This window comes from Gobio gobio (assembly GCF_949357685.1).
Source record: "Gobio gobio genome assembly, chromosome: 2".
Classification (NCBI taxonomy): Eukaryota; Metazoa; Chordata; class Actinopteri; order Cypriniformes; family Gobionidae; genus Gobio; species Gobio gobio.
In genome coordinates this window covers 2757189-2776137 of record NC_137098.1, presented here as the reverse complement: position 1 = coordinate 2776137, position 18949 = coordinate 2757189, and the positions used below count along the sequence as shown (strand labels likewise).

At 37.1% G+C, this 18949-nt stretch overlaps 2 protein-coding genes across 3 annotated transcripts in view; one reads left to right on the top strand and one right to left on the bottom strand.

The window, feature by feature from the left end:
• The window catches only part of ctu2 (cytosolic thiouridylase subunit 2 homolog (S. pombe)), a 28994-nt gene extending 22433 nt beyond the window's left edge, over window positions 1-6561 (bottom strand). Inside the window, exons 1-6 of one of the 2 annotated variants that reach the window (XM_079805914.1) lie at window positions 5856-6561; window positions 4793-4867; window positions 4621-4699; window positions 4032-4091; window positions 1899-1959; window positions 1696-1805 (exon numbers count right to left, since the gene is read on the bottom strand). In XM_079805914.1, coding sequence (XP_079662040.1) covers window positions 1696-1805; window positions 1899-1959; window positions 4032-4091; window positions 4621-4699; window positions 4793-4867; window positions 5856-5911 — 441 coding nt within the window. In that variant the 5' untranslated portion in view covers window positions 5912-6561. The remainder of the gene's footprint in view (window positions 1-1695; window positions 1806-1898; window positions 1960-4031; window positions 4092-4620; window positions 4700-4792; window positions 4868-5855) is intronic. The other variant, XM_079805915.1, reaches the window with a different exon arrangement.
• Window positions 6550-18949, top strand: part of rnf166 (ring finger protein 166) — a 39977-nt gene continuing 27577 nt past the window's right edge. Inside the window, exon 1 of the mRNA XM_079805945.1 lies at window positions 6550-6865. Within this exon, the coding sequence (XP_079662071.1) occupies window positions 6699-6865 (167 nt within the window). The 5' untranslated portion in view covers window positions 6550-6698. The remainder of the gene's footprint in view (window positions 6866-18949) is intronic.

The window sequence follows — 18949 nt, the reverse complement described above, 5'->3', positions numbered from 1 at the left end:
AAAAATGGATTTTAAAGGCCTGCACTCTATTGTAATGTGAAATGTTGCATTTTTGAAAAAAAAAAATAATAATTAAAAATCTTCTAAAAAAAATTTCTAATGGGAAAAAATTGCTCATTAAAATTGTATAATTATTGCATAGTACCATAGAATCCCTTCAAAATTCTAAATAATAATCAAAAAATATTATTGAACAAAAATATATTACATTGGTTTTCCTGAAGAAAAAAAGAGGCTTCGGTCACTTTTGAGCGCGAAGGAGACGAGTGTGACCCCTAAAGGAAGAGGACCAGAGGGTTAAATCATGAAGGCCAGTCAGTGGATATCACACAAAAACACAATGTGTGTGAGAGTCGGTGAAGTCTCAAACCTGGTCAATTATTCACTACAGAAAGTAAAAGTAAAATCTGACAAGCTTTCGGCGCATATTCTCACAGAGACAAGAGATATCTCTATTTATATAAATCTGCTTTAACATATGCTGATAACGTATAGCCTATAACTGTCTGAATTTATATTCTTAATATTTCTCGTGGCCCATATTTCGTGTTAAACAAATTGTTGAAATATGTTGAAATAAAGCTGCTCTTACTCTCTGATAATACTGATATTATTGTAGTGTTCTGACATATAGACGGATAATCATTTTAATTATAGGCCTATAATTCCTTGTTTAATTGGGCAAAATGTATTTAAATAATGAGGAGCAAGCTAACCTATCTATTCTTTTATTATGCAGCGTGTCGGTTATGCATTATGAAATGATCACGTGGGCAAATTAAATGTAATATCAATTTAATAATAAAAGTAGGCCTACCCTAATAATAATAATAATCATTTATATACATAAATTGTAAATGCTAAATCCTCTTGATATCGATAGCTGATGCATTTGATAGGCTATCTCTCTGTTTTTCCACATATTTCACTCGTACAGTGAGCAGACAAGTCACGCTCGACGATCCGAGCCATGGTGTGAGCACAAACCGTGAGCTTTGGCTTTACATCGCATGCGATCTACTCGTACAGTGTGAGTAAATAACCTTGCTGAAATCGCACCGTGTATGCCCAGCTTTAAGCAACTTGCATATTTCGAAACAGCTCTTCAATGCCATCGTTCAAATTGAAAGAGTGGGGTTTAGTTGCAAGGTCTAAACACCACAGCACCTCAGCTCGCAGACGTGGCAATAAGCCTCGCGGCTGTTGCAAACTACTGGCCTAAGCCAGTCTTTAAATCGTGAGTCCTCCAGCCAGAGGTCCGAGAACTTGCATTTCCCCATGCTTTAATTACTGAATGGAAGCGAGCTCGCGTACATGTTTGGCAGCAAGCCAGCCGCGGACCCAGTTTGTTTGTTTCAGAGTGCGCGCGAACGAACACCTCACATGATATCGCGCAGGTCCTACTCTCAACATATAAATAAATCCACACGAATTTTAGAAAAAAAGGCCTGCACTTAACACAAATTGAAAATGTATCTAAAAAAATTGGGCTCTAAAAATTTAATACCTCGTCAGATGACGTTTACTACTTTTTACTACTTTTTAATGCCCTTAATTTTGGCTAATTTCATTTACTACCTTTTACAACCCCGCGGACACCCTTGTCATCAATTTTCCAGGTTTTCCAGGACGAGTGGGAACCCTGACAGTGGGAGTTTCTCTGGAGAGATGCCCTGGGGAATCAGATCGGTTTACCTGCTCCAGAGGAAGTGTGAAGTAAGGGAAGCCCGTCTGTGTGAAGATGCTCTTGAGTTGATCTATAGAGCGCCGCCGCTCCTCTTCACTCCGCCCACAAGCGCCTCCGTCTAACACACACCACACACACACACACATCAACACCTTTAAATATCAGCATCACTTTGAGATATGGGAATAATGGCCTGGTCAAAGAGCTTTACCATCAATGTATATGATCCCAGGCAGAAATCGCAACTTTTTGGGAGCATCCCGACTCAACCCCTGAAAAATGAAAGCAGAAAGTCACATTTATTTATATATATAGCGCTTTACACGATACAGAAAGTGTCAAAGCAGCTTCACAGTTAATAGCCAAAAAATTTAAGTTAAGGCCTGTGATTATCTATCGACTAATTTATCACTTAATCAATTAATCTATCGACTAATTTATTGCTTAAACATTTAGTCTATCAACTAATTTATCATTTAATCGATTAATCTGTCGACTGATTTATCGCTTAATCAATTAATCTGTCGACTAATTTATCACTTAATCGATTAATCTGTTGACTAATTTATCGATTAATCTGTCGGCTACTTCGTCACTTGCTCGATTAATATGCTGACAAATTTATCACTTAATCAATTAATCTATCAACTAATTTATCACTTGCTCGATTAATTTGTTGACTAATTTATCACTTAATCAATTAATCTATCAACTAATTTATCACTTGCTCGATTAATCTGTTGACTAATTTATCACTTAATCAATTAATCTATCGACTGATTTATCACTTAATCGATTAATCTGTTGCCTAATTTATCACTTAATCAATTAATCTATCAACTAATTTATCACTTGCTCGATTAATCTGTCGGCTACTTCGTCACTTGCTCAATTAATCTGCTGACTAATTTATAACTTAATCAATTAATCTATCAACTAATTTATCACTTGCTCGATTAATCTGTTGACTAATTTATCACTTAATCAACTAATCTATCAACTAATTGATCACTTAATCGATTAATCTGTCGGCTACTTCGTCACTTGCTCGATTAATCTGCTGACTAATTTATCACTTAATCAATTAATCTATCAACTAATTTATCACTTGCTCGATTAATCTGTTGACTTATTTATCACTTAATCAATTAATCTATCGACTGATTTATCACTTAATCGATTAATCTGTTGCCTAATTTATCACTTAATCAATTAATCTATCGACTGATTTATCACTTGCTCGATTAATCTGTTGACTAATTTATCGTTTAATCGATTCATCTGTCGACTGATTTATCACTTGATCGATTAATCTGTTGACTAATTTATCACTTAATCGATTAATCTGTTGACTGATTTGTCACTTAATCGATTAATCTGTCTATTAATTTATCACTTAATCAATTAATCTATCAACTAATTTATCACTTGCTCGATTAATCTGTTGACTAATTTATCACTTAATCAATTAATCTATCGACTGATTTGTCTCTTGCTCGATTAATCTATCGACTGGTTTATCACTTAATCGATTAATCTGTCGACTAATATACCACTTAATCGATTAATCTGCCGACTGATTTATCACTTAATCGATTAATCTGTTTATTAATTTATCACTTAATCAATTAATCTATCAACTAATTTATCACTTTCTCGATTAATCTGTTGACTAATTTACCGTTTAATCAATTAATCTGTCGACTACTTCATCACTTGGTCGATTAATCTGTTGACTAGTTTATCACTTAATCAATCAATTAATCTATCGATTGATTTATCACTTAATCGATTAATCTGTCGACTGATTTATCTTTAACCGATTAATCTGTCTATTAATTTATCACTTAATCGCTTAATCTGTCGACTAATTTATCACTTCCTCGATTAATCTGTCGACTGATTTATCATTTAATCGATTAATCTGTCTGTTAATTTAGCACTTAATCAATTAATCTATCAACTATTTTATCACTTGCTCGATTAATCTGTTGACTAATTTATTGTTTAATCGATTAATCTGTTGACTACTTCCTCACTTGCTTGATTAATCTGTTGACTAATTGATCACTTAATCAATCGACTGATTTATCACTTAATCGATTAATCTGTCGACTAATTTAATCCTATGGGACGTCACGGACACTACGTCTATAGTTTTACACAGTCTATGGACCAAAGTCAACCTGTCAAATCATCTTGGTCAGAGCTGGCAGAGCACTTTGATTTAGCAGCAAACAAGCCACCATGTCCCTAAATCCAACTTGAGCACCTTACACTAGTACAGCTTTGGTCCAGTTGCAGAAAAGGCCTGGAGAACAAGGAACAAACATGGTGTGTTTACCTCTAGAACCTGTGAGAGCATCGAGCAAGAAGCTGCGCCGCCGGAAACAGCCAGAAGGACCTGAGAAGAGCAACAGTTGAGTCAGTGTGGATGTTGGAGGATCTAAGGATGAGGTTAAAGTGCTCCTATATGGTGTTTTAAAGGTTCCTAATGTTGTTTTGGAGGTTCACATGCATCCAAGATCAAAAAACACTAGCATTTTCTCTTAATATCTATTGCACATCACCGTCTGAAACGGCTCGATCGAAGATTCAGTCTCTCTAAACCCCGCCTCTTTGAGAGCTACTCTGCTCTGATTGGTCAGACGTCCCAGTCTGTTGTGATTGGTCAGAAACCAAACGCTCATTATCATATCTGAATTTAGCGCTTTTTCATGGGTTGTCTTCACGGGAAGTACAAGACAAAGTACAGTTCAGACAGACAAAATCTTAACGGTGTCATATTCCTTTAATCACCACATTATTTAAACCCCGCCTCTCTTAGAGCTGCTCTACTCTGATTGGTCGACCGCTTACAAATGCTCAAATAACCAATAACGTTTTAACAGGAATCTCTATATCTCGATATGATTTTATATATTTAATGTTACCTTCTCCTGGGGAAAGATGACTCGATTCTTCCCCAGCATGGCCCGAAATTTATGTATGAAGTACTCCTTGAAGCAGGACCTACAACAGCAGCAGAAAAAGAGGTGTTTTAGACAAGACAGCATCCCATAATGAAGTGTAATCGACAGACTGAGAAGATTAATGGTCGCCTACCGGCAAAATGCATCACTGACACGAATGATGAGCACGGCAGTTCCCTCCTTACACTTCACACACTTCCTGTTAAGCCTGAAAAACATCACAATTGTAACACCCTTGCTAAATTTCGTACACTCATGAATATGCAAATGAGCCCCGCCTCCACTCACTCGCTCCAGCTCAACTTTACTGAGGTAAACGCTGCACAATGCCGCACTTTACGACGCTGAACACATAACGGTAATTAATATGATTATCCTTTTGCTTGATTATGTTATTAAACAGCTCATAATGTGTTGCTAATGTTACACAAACCACGTTTTCGGTCAGTATCCTTAGAAACGCTTAGAACATCTTAGACCGTCTGTGGAAAGGCATATAGTTCGTCATAACATCGTAATATACATAATACACGGGTTATATTGCTACATGTCGACTTTTCATACCAACAGAACAATATAGCAGGATAACCTGCTTCAGAGAACAGTTAATGATATGCTAAATCCCGCCCATACGTTGACGTGATTGGTTCCAAGGTAGTTTATGACGTCAGAAACATCAGCGGTAATTCATTAATGGTGTTGACTGATGAATTTGCACATTGTTTTGTCTTAAAGTATATTAAAAACACCACACAGACATATAAACACCATTAAAATTGATTTTTCACCAAAGGGGGTCTTTAAAAGTAACTTTTAGGCGCTCTGGAGGTTAATAAACAAAACCGCGAGCGTCTCGCGGAAGAACATTTCAGCCGGATCTACTTCTCTCTGTTTATGTCAATGACGAGTCACGCAGGTACTGTGCTCCTCCGCAGCAGTTGAGCAGTCTAAAATAGTCCGAATATAAACACTTATTATAGGTGTACCCTTAGCGATTCGTGGTAAGAAACACAGTTGGGAAGATGGATTCACGATTTACTCACTCATTATATAAATTACGAACCGTAAAAAGTTACAGTGTACCTGGTACCATGGTAGAGATTCAAAGTTCCATAGTACGTGCACATTGTGATTATAAGTACAATGTTATGCTGTCAAATCGCCACAACATATTGTCCAAAACATGTTAAACTCACGGTATCGTCTCCTGTTTACACTCCAGACCATTATAATCCTCTTCAACTTGACACATGACGGCTTCAAATTGACAAACTAAATAAAACAAAACACTCGATGTAACTACACGATGCTCTTCAGTCCGTTAGAAAAGACCAATTCTCTCAAAACTTATCACACAGATTTGACACAAGCTTGTTTTCACGTGTGTGTGTTTTCCTGACCCATTTTGATGACGTACATAGGCCACGCCCATATATTTGCGTGTTATTTACGCTTTGTTTTACTTTTAATTTGATCATTTAGCGTTGATGTTTTATTATTATATTATTATGATTTTAACGAGTAATGTTTATTTGTAAATACCGTTAAATACCACACACATACAACACATGTTTTATTATTGTATATAGAAAGGAAGCATTGTGATGACTTTCTGTAATTTGTAAACATTTATTACGTCAAAGTTTTCACTAAAAAAAATAAATAAATATGATTTATTGTACAATATTTGTCTTATTTATTACATTCGCTACATTTATGTTGACGCCATCTATCTACGCTCCATGGAATTGTTATCGAATGCGATGCCTGGGAAATGTAGTTCTATCAAACGGCCGCTCTGCGCAAATGCTCGCTGTAAGAACTACAACTCCCATCTTTTTGCTCGCCTAATCCGCTCCGTTAAAGCTACCATGTAATGTTTACTTCTTTGGAACAACGGCGTGTCCTCCTCGGTTAACAGTGTTGGAGATTGCAGATGCGGTATCTAATGTCGTATAAATCACGATACATTCGTTAAAAACACGGAATCCTATTCGCATCGGCAGTGTTAGTGGTTCGTCCTGCTGTCCGCGCTCGTGATGGCGATGTTCCGCAGTTTTGTGTCGGCTGCTCAGCTCAGGCAGCATCAGCAGCAAAATGGAGCCGCCGCAGCCGCACCTGGCGAGAGCCTGGAGAGCCAGTTCTCCTGCCCCATCTGTCTGGAAGTCTACCACAAGCCTGTCAGCATCGCCAGCTGCGCCCATACGTGAGTACACCGGCCGTTTAACGGGTAATGTCGACTTCAACATCACGTTCCTTTGTCAGTCCTCGGCGATGAAAAAGATGCTCGACATTGGCGTCTTTTCATCTGTTTACGCATTTCGTCACCTCACAATTTTCCAAGCCATTTTGACAAAATATAAAAGCATCATATATCCCTTTGTTGGGCTTTTAGAGTTTCACTTCCCACCTGTGCGAGAGAACAAAGCGATATTTCATAGCGATGTCTGTTTTGGTTCATTTAAAAGAATCATTCGAACCGAGTCGCATAGACCGAATCTGTCTGGGAACCGAGTGTATCTACTGATCTTACCTTTTGATGTGTGTGTGTACAGTTTTGTTTCTGTAGTTATAATTACATTGTTTTACGTGACATAAATACAAACGCTACTAACCCCCAGCCCTAATGATGAAATTGATCACTGAATCGGTTCCTAGAACGATTCATTGATTCGAATGTTCAAAATAACGGTAATTTCTCCCATAACGGTCACAGAAAGTCTTGATTAAACCGTTATAAGCCACGAAACAATTTTTTGTCCGTGTTTCACTTTTCCCCTTCAAATCAAAGACACACTAACGGATTTAGTGAGGGAAATAACTACAATCCCATGAATCGTTGCGTCTAGCGTGATTGATGGGTAAAAATACTAATTTAAAAAGGTTGATTATATAGGCTATAAAGACATCACATATCCGTTATTTGGGCTTTTAGAGTTTCACTTCCCACCTGTGCGAGAGAACAGAGCGATATTTCATAGCGATGTCTGTTTTGGTTCATTTAAAAGAATCATTCGAACCGAGTCGCATAGACCGAATCTGTCTGGGAACCGAGTGTATCTACTGATCTTACCTTTTGATGTGTGTGTGTGTGTGTACAGTTTTGTTTCTGTAGTTATAATTACATTGTTTTACGTGACATAAATACAAACGCTACTAACCCCCAGCCCTAATGATGAAATTGATCACTGAATCGGTTCCTAGAACGATTCATTGATTCGAATGTTCAAAATAACGGTAATTTCTCCCATAACGGTCACAGAAAGTCTTGATTAAACCGTTATAAGCCACGAAACAATTTTTTTGTCCGTGTTTCACTTTTCCCCTTCAAATCAAAGACACACTAACGGATTTAGTGAGGGAAATAACTACAATCCCATGAATCGTTGCGTCTAGTGTGATTGATGGGTAAAAATACTAATTTAAAAAGGTTGATTATATAGGCTATAAAGACATCACATATCCGTTATTTGGGCTTTTAGAGTTTCACTTCCCACCTGTGCGAGAGAACAGAGCGATATTTCATAGCGATGTCTGTTTTGGTTCATTTAAAAGAATCATTCGAACCGAGTCGCATAGACCGAATCTGTCTGGGAACCGAGTCTATCGACTGATCTTACCTTTTGATCTGTGTGTGTAGAGTTATGTTTCTATAGTTATAATAACATTGTTTTACGTGACATAACAACAAACGCTACTAACCCCCAGCCATAATGATGAAATTAATCACTGAATCGGTTCCTAGAACGATTCAATTAATCGAACGTTCAAAATAACGGTAATTTCTCCCATAACGGTCACAGAAAGTCTTGATTAAACCGTTATAAGCCACGAAACAAAGCTAAAACCTTGTATTTTTGTCAGATTTTCACTCTTTTTGTTATTGATTCAAATCAAAGACACACTTAATGGTTTTTAGTGAGGGAAAGAACTACAATCCCATGAATCATTGCGACTAGCGTGATTGATGGATACATATAAACATACTCATTTAAAAAGGTTGATGTCTGCGATGTCTGTTTTGGTTCATTTAAAAGAATCATTCGAACCGAACACTTCATTTGGTCAATTTAAAAACATGTCCCTTCATTCTCCGGGGTAACCAATTAAATCTCTAAAAGGAGATTTTCTCAATATTTAGATGTTTTTGCACTCTCAGATTCCAGATTTTCAAATATTGCCCAAACCACACATCAATGTAAAGATTATTAATTCAGCTTTCATGATGTATTTATCTCAATTTCACAAGGGATGACCAGGGTCACATTTAACTCTGAGGGAGAGTAAATCATGGGATAGTTTTCATTTTTACTGCCCTTTCAGGAAAAAATGAATTTTTGATGAGGGAAACGCGGTAAACCTGAGGGATAAGTGACTCTTCCTTGATAAGTCATGTTTAACCCTGTGAATCCGGACGTGTTTTCGATAATAGTGAGAATCTGGAGCTCATATTCGAGGAGGAAACATTTGATTCAGAGGCTCAAACTGAGCAAAAATATCCAGTTCGGACAAAAAGAAATTCTGATGCTTGTAATGCAAGTCAATGAGATCATTTAAATTCATGATGTTTTTCTGAAGAACTGAGTTGACCGTTCGCAAAGCCCCGCCCCCTTTAGTTACTGTTGCTATGTCCGACAAGCCCCCCTTTAATCGCGTACTCAGTTATTATATCCAAAACATAGACGATAAATGCACTTTCTGTGATGATGAAGAGACGATTGTACATGTGTTTGTGTTAAAGCTCTCAGAAAAAACAAGTGACAAATATGTATTAACACCTTTAGTGTTATTTTTCTTTATCATAATACAAATTCTCATATTCAGTACATTGTTAATCTGTTTATGATTCTTGGTAAATTTTTTAATTCACAAATGCAAATTTTTGGGTAAAATCCCGTTATTGTCTATTTTTCTAGTAGACTATAATTCCTATGTTCTGTCTTTGATGGGCATAAAAAAACGAAAAATCTTTGAACCTTTTAAAACGTTTAACCTTGTATAATTTTTCTCTCTTTCCTCTGGCACTTTATTTTGTTTGTATACTTTTTGTGATCTATGTCTTTTTGTTATTGTTCCTGTTGTTATGTATTTGTTACATTTTCATTTGTGGCATTACAAAAAAAAAAAAATGTCCGACAAGCCGTGCTCCACACACACACACACACACACACACACACACACACACACACACACACACACACACACACACATTCTCATGCAGGGAAACATCGTAGAGCAATGTTGTCATTTAACCCTTAATCGTCCCTCAAGTAGGGTTTACGTTTGAGTCCCTCGGGCTCAGATACACCCCAAACATTTACAGAGCGATTGTAGCCTGGATGCCAGCCGAATTTAGCCCCGCCCACAAAATGTTTTGCTCGGGCAGTTCGGTCTGGACTCGCTCCATAGAGGAGTAATTATGCCCGAACAGAAACTGTTCGGACCAATGAAATCATCAGGGCGGGCTTTAGACGATGATGGACAGATGATCAACAGTAACGGAATCATCCACGTCATCGAAGGCTCTTGGGTTGAATTTGCTCTTATCCTAAACGGAGAACTTGTTCGTATATGCGTTCACCTTCACTATTTCTCTCAGAAACGATGATCGTGTTGGTAAGTACTCTGTGTATCCTTAAATTATTTTATTACTGCCAAAGATCGTTTACACTCATCTTTTTCTTGTAACGTTACTTAATCCAGCGTGCGTGCAGACAGGGTTTCCAAGTGTTTTTGCAATGTCGCGCACAATTGCTACTCAAAACTATAGCCCAAAACAATAACTTTCCGGGGGGTTCTCCGGAAAAAAATGGCGTTTGGTTGGCAAAATATGTTATTTTGGCAAGGTTGCCTGCTAAAATTCGCATTCCTGGGTTTATATAATCACATAATTGGGGTCGCTTCAACCCGCGGACATGGAGAAAAACACGGACTTGGCAACAGTGCAGTTGAGTTCTGTTGACATTTGACATCTAACGTTACGCGTCGCTCCGTTGCTCTGATTGGTTGTGGGTCTATCCAATTGAGGTCTTTCCTGGCTCGGTTGAAACACCCCATAATCAAAGCTCAATGGAGCGGTACCAGACTCATATTCTGACGAGAATTGAGTATGGCCACGCCAGACTAGAGCGATTGCATAAGGAAATATACTTTTTTTTTTACATGGAAAACCATATATCATTTTTTTTATTTTCTTCTCAACTATACATTTATGCTGTGTTTTTGTGGGTATTTGGTAGTTTTTTACCTATTTACTGCACAAATACTTAACTGTCATAAATTGGCTCATTAAAAATCATTTTTTTATGAACAAATCACTTGAATGAGGATCTTAAATAAATATAAATAGTTTTTGGACATTGCTCTATGTGTTAGGAATACCGCCATCTGTAGGTTTGTGGAAAAACTTTAGGAATTATAGTTAAAGGGTAACTAAACCCCTGCTCAGAGCTTAACTCCACCCACTGGCAATTTTCAAAAAATGCTGGAAAAGTGGGCGGAGCCCGGCGGAGACAGAGGGGATGAACCGAGGGCGGGGCTTAGCGGAGGGCGTGCACCTGAGACCCGCAGTGACGGATTGATTGACAGCTGTCAGACTCGCGAGTCGCAGAGATGGAGAATGACTGGAGTGACGCCAGTAGCTTTGCAACAGAGCGGTCATTTCTCCACCTTCACCTGAAGTGGAGGAGGGTGAACTATCTGTAGACACAAACCCGGAGCCTTATCAATGCGAGCCGCTGCTCAGACTGCGTTAACTCCCGATGCCGACGATGCTAGTGAAGCAGCAGCGCAAGAGAACTGACCTAATCTATCTGCGTCCGCGGCAACCACTTGCGTGTCAGGGTTTGAAAGCGCGTCTCATGTATGAAAATGATCTGCACACATGACGGGCGGCAATAATATCGCAAGAAAAGCCTGACGTGTACTGACAACTGCATTATTTAACCGTATTTTCCTCAATACAATGTTAAAGCAAGTGTCAAGTCAGTTTCACTCATAATGTTTCCACTTCATGTAACATGACAGTTCATACTGGAGTAAAGCCGCTCTCATCGTGTGATTGGGGGAAACATGAGGGCGTGGTCAGCTCGTGCCAGGGGGCGTGGCTAGTGAGCCGTTAGTGATCCTACCACAACGTCCAATAGGAAAATTCAACTGCAGTAGCCACCGTTCACCTTAAGAGGGCAGCACTTTGGCGGTTTTACATCATATTTTATAGAATTAAAACACTTTATACTCAAATGTCAAAACATTTACTCGAATCAATGAACAGCATTAATAAAGCCCCAGTATTACAGATCATTAACTAAAAAAAGTTGGTTTAGGGTTTAGTTACCCTTTAAAGAGAGAGAGAGAGCACATTATCCACTAGAGGTCCAGAGGGAAGTTATGCAGAAGTTAAGCTGCTGTTCATCTTTCTTATATTTGCCCTTTTCCCTCTCTTTCTCATGATTGTTCATATTGCATTTGTGCTCTAGTATTTGTCCTTCATTTATGTATGAAAATATTTCAGATTTATGCCAGTTTTGTTGATTTTATTTGCCAGTTTCTATAAAAATGCTCTCTGTTGCAGTCACACACGTGTGTGTGTGTGTGTGTGTGTGTGTGTGTGTGTGTGTGTGTGTGTGTGTGTGTGTGTGTGTGTGTGTGTGTGTGTGTGTGTGTGTGTGTGTGTGTGTGTGTGTGTGTGTGTGTGTGTGTGTGTGTGTGTGTGTGTGTGTGTGTGTGTGTGTGTGTGTGTGTGTGTGTGTGTGTGTGTGTACGTGTGTGTGTGTGTGTGTGTGTGTGTGTACGTGTGTGTGTATGAGATAGAAAGTTTGTTCTACTTTGTGTTTATGCTCTAGGACCAGACCTTAATATAAATGTGGAAATTTTCAGATTTATACTGGATTTAGTTAATTTTTTTTTGACAAAAAAAGTGATTTTTTTTTTTTTTTTTTTTTACACTTTTCCATTCATTTTCAATGTGGGGTCAATCTGACCCCGAGGGACTTAAACTGTATTTTTTTTTTTACACACCTTTAGAACAACCAAATCAAGCCCAGATTTTTTTGTGCATGTTTAGATTATTTAGGAAAAGTCCCAGAGTCTCATGGCCCTGAGATGAAGGAACACTTTTAAAAAATGGAGGAAATGTCCAGTGGGGTCAGATGGAGCCCAAGGGCCGATTAAGGGTTAAGAAATTTAAACAATATAGTTTTGTGTCTCTTTAATGTGTCGTGTCTCAGTTAACCCCCTCGATCGACTCAAAATGCTCCTCTCTAGAGTCAATTTTTCTAGCTGACTAATGAGTTTATGGACACTGGATATGTTTTTTCCTGAGGTAAATGTGACGTTACATGACATTGTTTACAAGCCGTTTTACTGACGCCTTTCCGCGTTTGAAACACTGATCGAGCGATTCCATGTGACATAATACGGGTTTCGGTAAGTTGTCCTCAATCTTTTAACACACATTCAGATGTTCATTCATGTTTATTTTGTGCTGTAACTGGTAGTAAGTATTCAGGCGGAAGAAAAGATCCGCGGCCGATCCTCTAGAGCTGCGCCAAAGCCATCTCACGCCACAGCGACAAAACGGTATTTATGTTTTTGAATTTCGTGATAAAATGGACGTAATTTGAAATCTGAGATTTTGTTTTATATCAATAGCAACAAAGCACAAAGAGCAGTGTTGAGGGTAACGCATTACAAGTAACTTGAGTTACGTAATAATTAGGGCTGTCAAAAGATTAATCGCGATTAATCACATCCAAAATAAAAGTTTGTGTTTACATAATATATGTGTGTGTACTCTATATATAAATAATAATTAACAAACACATTCATGTATATATTTAAGAAATATTTGCATGTATATACATTTATATAATCTATAATATATATAAATATAAATGTTTTATATATAAAAATAATATTTTTTTCTTAAATATATACATGCTTGTGTGTGTATTTATATATAAATAATAATTAACAGAGTACACACACACATATATTATGGAAACACAAACTTTTATTTTGGATGCGATTAATCGCGATTAATCTTTTGACAGCCCAAGTAATAATAATATTACTTTTTCCAAGTAACTAGTAAAGTAACGCATTACTTTTCAAATTTACAACAAAATATCTGAGTTACTTTTTCACATTAATTTGACTGACAGCTCATGTTGAGAAGAATAAGTGCAGAGGCGTGTGTGAGTGTGTGAGTGTGTGAGTGTGTGAGTGTGTGAGTGTGTGAGTGTGTGAGTGTGTGAGTGTGTGAGTGTGTGAGTGTGTGAGTGTGTGTGTGTGTGTGTGTGTGTGTGTGTGAACATGATGGTTATTGTAGTTCTAGACTAAATGTGAGCATTTATTAATCTCACTTGCACAATAAAGATTCTGTCCTCCTCAAAATGAATAAAATCAGTGAAATGCAAAATCAGAATACTGCGCAAACCTCCAATAATTAAATGTTAAATAAAACAACTATTGTTATGCATAATCTACCTTTATATTTAATTTGCCAATGTCTTGCTGCTGACCTTTGATGATGAAAATGACTAGATTTTTGTTTTTATTGGTGTAATTTTCTTCTCCTTTATCCTCTTCTCCATTATCCAGAGCTGCGCCCTCTAGTGTTCATGAGGGAATCTGCATCTTTACCTCCGCCTGGGGCGCATTATTTACATTTTAGTATGAAGACGTCTTTACCGTTACACAAAAATATAACTTTTTTTACAAAAACAAGCCCAGCCCAGGTGAGAAAAAGTCACGCAAAAGTAACGTAACGCATTACTTTTCTTAAAAAGTAACTAAGTACTTAGTTACTTTTTAAGGGAGTAACGCAATATTGTAATGCATTACTTTTCAAAGTAACTTTCCCCAACACTGATTAAGAGTATTGCTATTTTTCATTTTCATCTCTCAAACTCTCAGAAAGTGCCAAATATAGGGTTAAAGATTTGAACTGCTAACCATAAGACTTCAGTGAAGCTTGAATTAGCAAATTAAGTTGTAATATTTGGAAATCTGAGCGCTAGAGAGTTTTCTGCAATTAAATGAGAAGTTGAAGCCCATGACAGGCCACGCTCATCTGCATACTCATTTTCTAAAGCGTCTTCCTGCCGAATACAGATTAGACGGGTTTATAAGTGACTAAAATAACTTCTCGCCGCCGTATGTTCCTGTCAGAGATGCAGGTGAGATCCCAGCTCATTGATTAAACTGGAGCTGATCGCGCTCATGAATAATGTGGGCCGCTTTCTGATGCTGTCTTTGCTCAGATCCGCCCACACTCATAAATCACATGTGGCTCATCTCAAGAGTAGGAGGCATACGCCTAAAGATTGATCCGTTTTCAAGCCTTTCTTGCTTCCCTTTTTGCTGCTTTCTTTTATTTAATTCAGAAATGATTGGTTTCGGATGGACGTCTGCATTTTTTTGAGTGATGTATTGTTGGTGCATTTGCGTCCCACCTTATATCTACAGTTTGTGTATTATTTGCCATTTTGTAATTTAATAAAATCGATACGTGAGTCGGAGATAGCCATTGTTATTCGTTAGATTATCACAAAAGTACTGGATGAAAGTTTTTATAGTTCAGGTATAAACACTGATGTATATACGGTAGTGATCAAAATAGAGTTAATCACTTTTTGAAAGTAACGATATTAATAATGATGGTATCAATTGTATCGTTACACCAGTAGGTGGAGATGAGAGACATGTGTTTGTCATTGAATCATTCCTTCAAGAGATTCGTTTAGAAAACGCTGATTCATCCAGTAATGAAACAAGTGAAGTCTTTATGAGTGAGTCACTGAATCATTCATTCAAAAGATTTGTTTAGAAAACGCTGATTCATCCAGTAATGAAACAATTGAAGTCTCTATGAGTGAGTCACTGAATCATTCATTCAAAAGATTTGTTTAGAAAACGCTGATTCATCCAGTAATGAAACAAGTGAAGCCTTTGAGTTAGTCGTTGAATCATTCACTCGAGATTCATTCAAAAACACTGATTCATCCAGTAATTCTTCATATTTTCCTCTTTACATGTAACAAATATCTGCTGTGTGCAATGTGAACCACATTTGGTGTTTGACCGCTGAACTTCACCAGATTACTCCTGGAGCCGCATTGAGATCTCCATATCTCTGGGACTGAACCATCGAGGGTCTTTAAAATGGAGAAACCAAAAGAAAAGTTTATTAAGAATCAGAATCTAAGAGGATATTCAGATATCTTTAATACTTCTTGAGTTACAGGCGTTCAAACGTGAGACTAAAAACACAAGAAGTGCTTTTTCCCCATGTTTGAACGATCACCGTTGGCATATAATGACACACAGATGGATAAAGTCATCAGATTTCACTAATAGATCTGCCAATCTCTGTGTGGAAATAAAATAATGATGCTGCCATCTTTCTAAAGTCATTTCTACACGCCTGTAAATTGGCTCCAGATCTCAGGTGAAAATGATCATTTTGACCCTCCTCTACAAAAGTGATTACTCTGTCAATATACATCTGTGACGTTTACTATTTTGGCTTTCATCACTATTTATGTGATTAATATGAACAAAATCAAAAATTTGAGCCGGGGAAGTTTCCGAAATGTGTGATTTGACGTGGAATGACCCCATTAGTAAATGCTGCTCCGTCTGAAAGCACTGCGAGTTTGAGTCAAGACTTCATCAAGAAGCATTTATGAACAAAAGACAACATTTAATAACATGTTTTTACGCCAAACTCACTTCATAACGACGGTTGAGCATCCTTCTGTGCGACGATGTGGCTTCTTACACACATTAAGGCACACCACAGATTATTTCACAGCCTTTATCACTAGGTGTGTTAACATGGATCTCTGTAATCGGTTTAAAAGTCCAATCCGAATAAAAATACTCCATATAAACACCTCAATCGGAATAAAAATGGCCAAACCGAATGAAATTGTAATGGGTTTGAGAGCGGTGGGATAAACCTTTTCATGAACCGATCGAACGGAAAATTCCACCATGTAAACGACCTGATCCGATTACTGTGATTGTACGTGTTTCTGTGACCGATATACAGCGCGCGCCTCCTCAACTGAAGCGCGCGCACCAGGCTAATGTTGACAAGAGAGGAAAGCTCATTTTTCTGAGGTATTAAACTTTTTATTTCGTAACATGAACATGATGTTGGAATAATGACAGTCATAGCCTGGCTACAGCATCTCATCTTGACAGCGTTTGTCCGAGGCTTCAACTGCGCCTGACTGAAGAATACATTTTTCTGAGGTGATTCTTACACTTTACGACAAATAATAAATAGCTTTTATAAAACTGTATAAGTCCTGGTGGCCGTTGAGAGCCGGGGAACATTCAAGCTGCTCTCTGTTTCTCGTTAGTTAAGTTAGCTATAAAAAAAAATTCAACAACTGCTTCAAATTGGTGAAGTAACATTACCCACAGTCTACTTTAAACACTTTTGTTAATATTTATACCTTTGTGATTATGGTATCTTTCCTTAATCATCTGAAATATATATGTTTAGTACTACTAGTAATGATGCTGAGCACGTCTTGAATGCTTCATTCATGTTTCACCGTATATCCTATGTTTTTATTAATAATTTGAGTGCATTTTATTGTTAATTTTGTGTTTTTCAAAATAAATGAATTGAATTAGTTTTGATTCCGCATTCATCATTCACAGCTGTTGAAATAGCCATTGTACAGGACATACATTAGTTTAAACTACTGCATGTCCGCCCACAGAAAAATAAATAAATATAAAAATGACCAACACAGAACTATTGGTCCACGATACTAACGTTACGAATCTGAAAGTGTGTGCGCATGTCACAAAATGATTCGGACTGAAAGTCAGCACATGTGAACACCAGATGGGTTTAGATAACGCCTCATGTAAACAGTCCAGCGAATCTTTCAATCGGAATGATTTTAATCGGAATGACAAAAAAGTGCACATGTAAACATGGCTACGGTAAATGTCTGAGCATTGAAGTATAAATGTGCTGGATCATCATGAAAATAGGCTTGAAGCAGTCGGATAAACCATATATTGTCGCAGTCGTGTGTTTATTGGTCATGTGTAATCAATCAAAGAGTTTCTGTTTATTCAGCTACAGTGATAGAATGATACTCATAGGGATTTTCCGGTGTTATTGAACTTCTGCGGGGTGTATTTAGAGTTTCTGAGCTAGAGCGCCCTCTGGCTTTCAGATGATAAGCTACGCATAAACTAATCACAGCCTTTGCCAAGTCATTTCATTGATCGCGCAGCCCTACTTTCAAAAATAGCAGGTATAGTATGCCATTTTAAAACGGATGAAATCGCTGACCTCTTTGTGACCTCTCTCTCTTACTTCCTGCCATGTGTGAAAGAAAGCTTGTCAAATGATTGTCTGTTATTTCAGACCATCAAATTTCCTGCCCAAGCCCCGTCTGGAACATTCTCATGATGTTTGCCAGGCTATGGGAATGGCTCCGTTAGGCAGGGATTGTAGAGAATAAACCTTTCCTTTGCTCTCATTGTGTCTGTGATGCCCAACTGCAGCTCAATGGAGCTCAAAGATTCTCCTTTATCATAAACTCTGGTCAGACAATATGCCCTTTTCAGTGGCCTGTGATAATACTGATATATATAAGGAGCTGAGTTGCCAAATAGACAATTATTGTGATGTTGGCCAGACATGTTTTCTAGCTGGCATGGACATTTGAGAATTCTTTTTTTAAAGAGTGTTAATTTTTAGATGCATGTAATGCAAAAAAGACATAAATTGATATTATAATGAAATTTATTTAAAAAAAAAAAAGTACTTTTTAATAATAAATAACGCTTAATATAAAAGTAATATTTTCCATAAAATAATTCTAAAATATGACATTAGGATTATATAAGGCATTATATGAAATATTTAATATTTAACCAAATATAAAATTTTAGCAATTTTCTCAAAATATTTTGTTTTGTCTCACACAGTTTAAATGGGTCTTATATCTAAAGATTCAACTATATCACTGATCAGCTCATTTCAATTATCATAGTCAAATGTTGAAAATGTGATTTTAAAAGTCTCGTTATTAGATAAAAAAAGTCAAAAATATGACATGCTTTGTCATAATTATATAATAAATGTTGAAAATATGATTTTATAAGTCGTTATTAGATAAAAAGTCAAAAATATGACATGCTTTGTCATAATTGTATGATAAATGTTGAAAATATGATTTTAAGTCATAATAGTGAGATAAAAAGTCAGAAATATGACATGCTAAGTCATAATTGTGAGATAAATGTT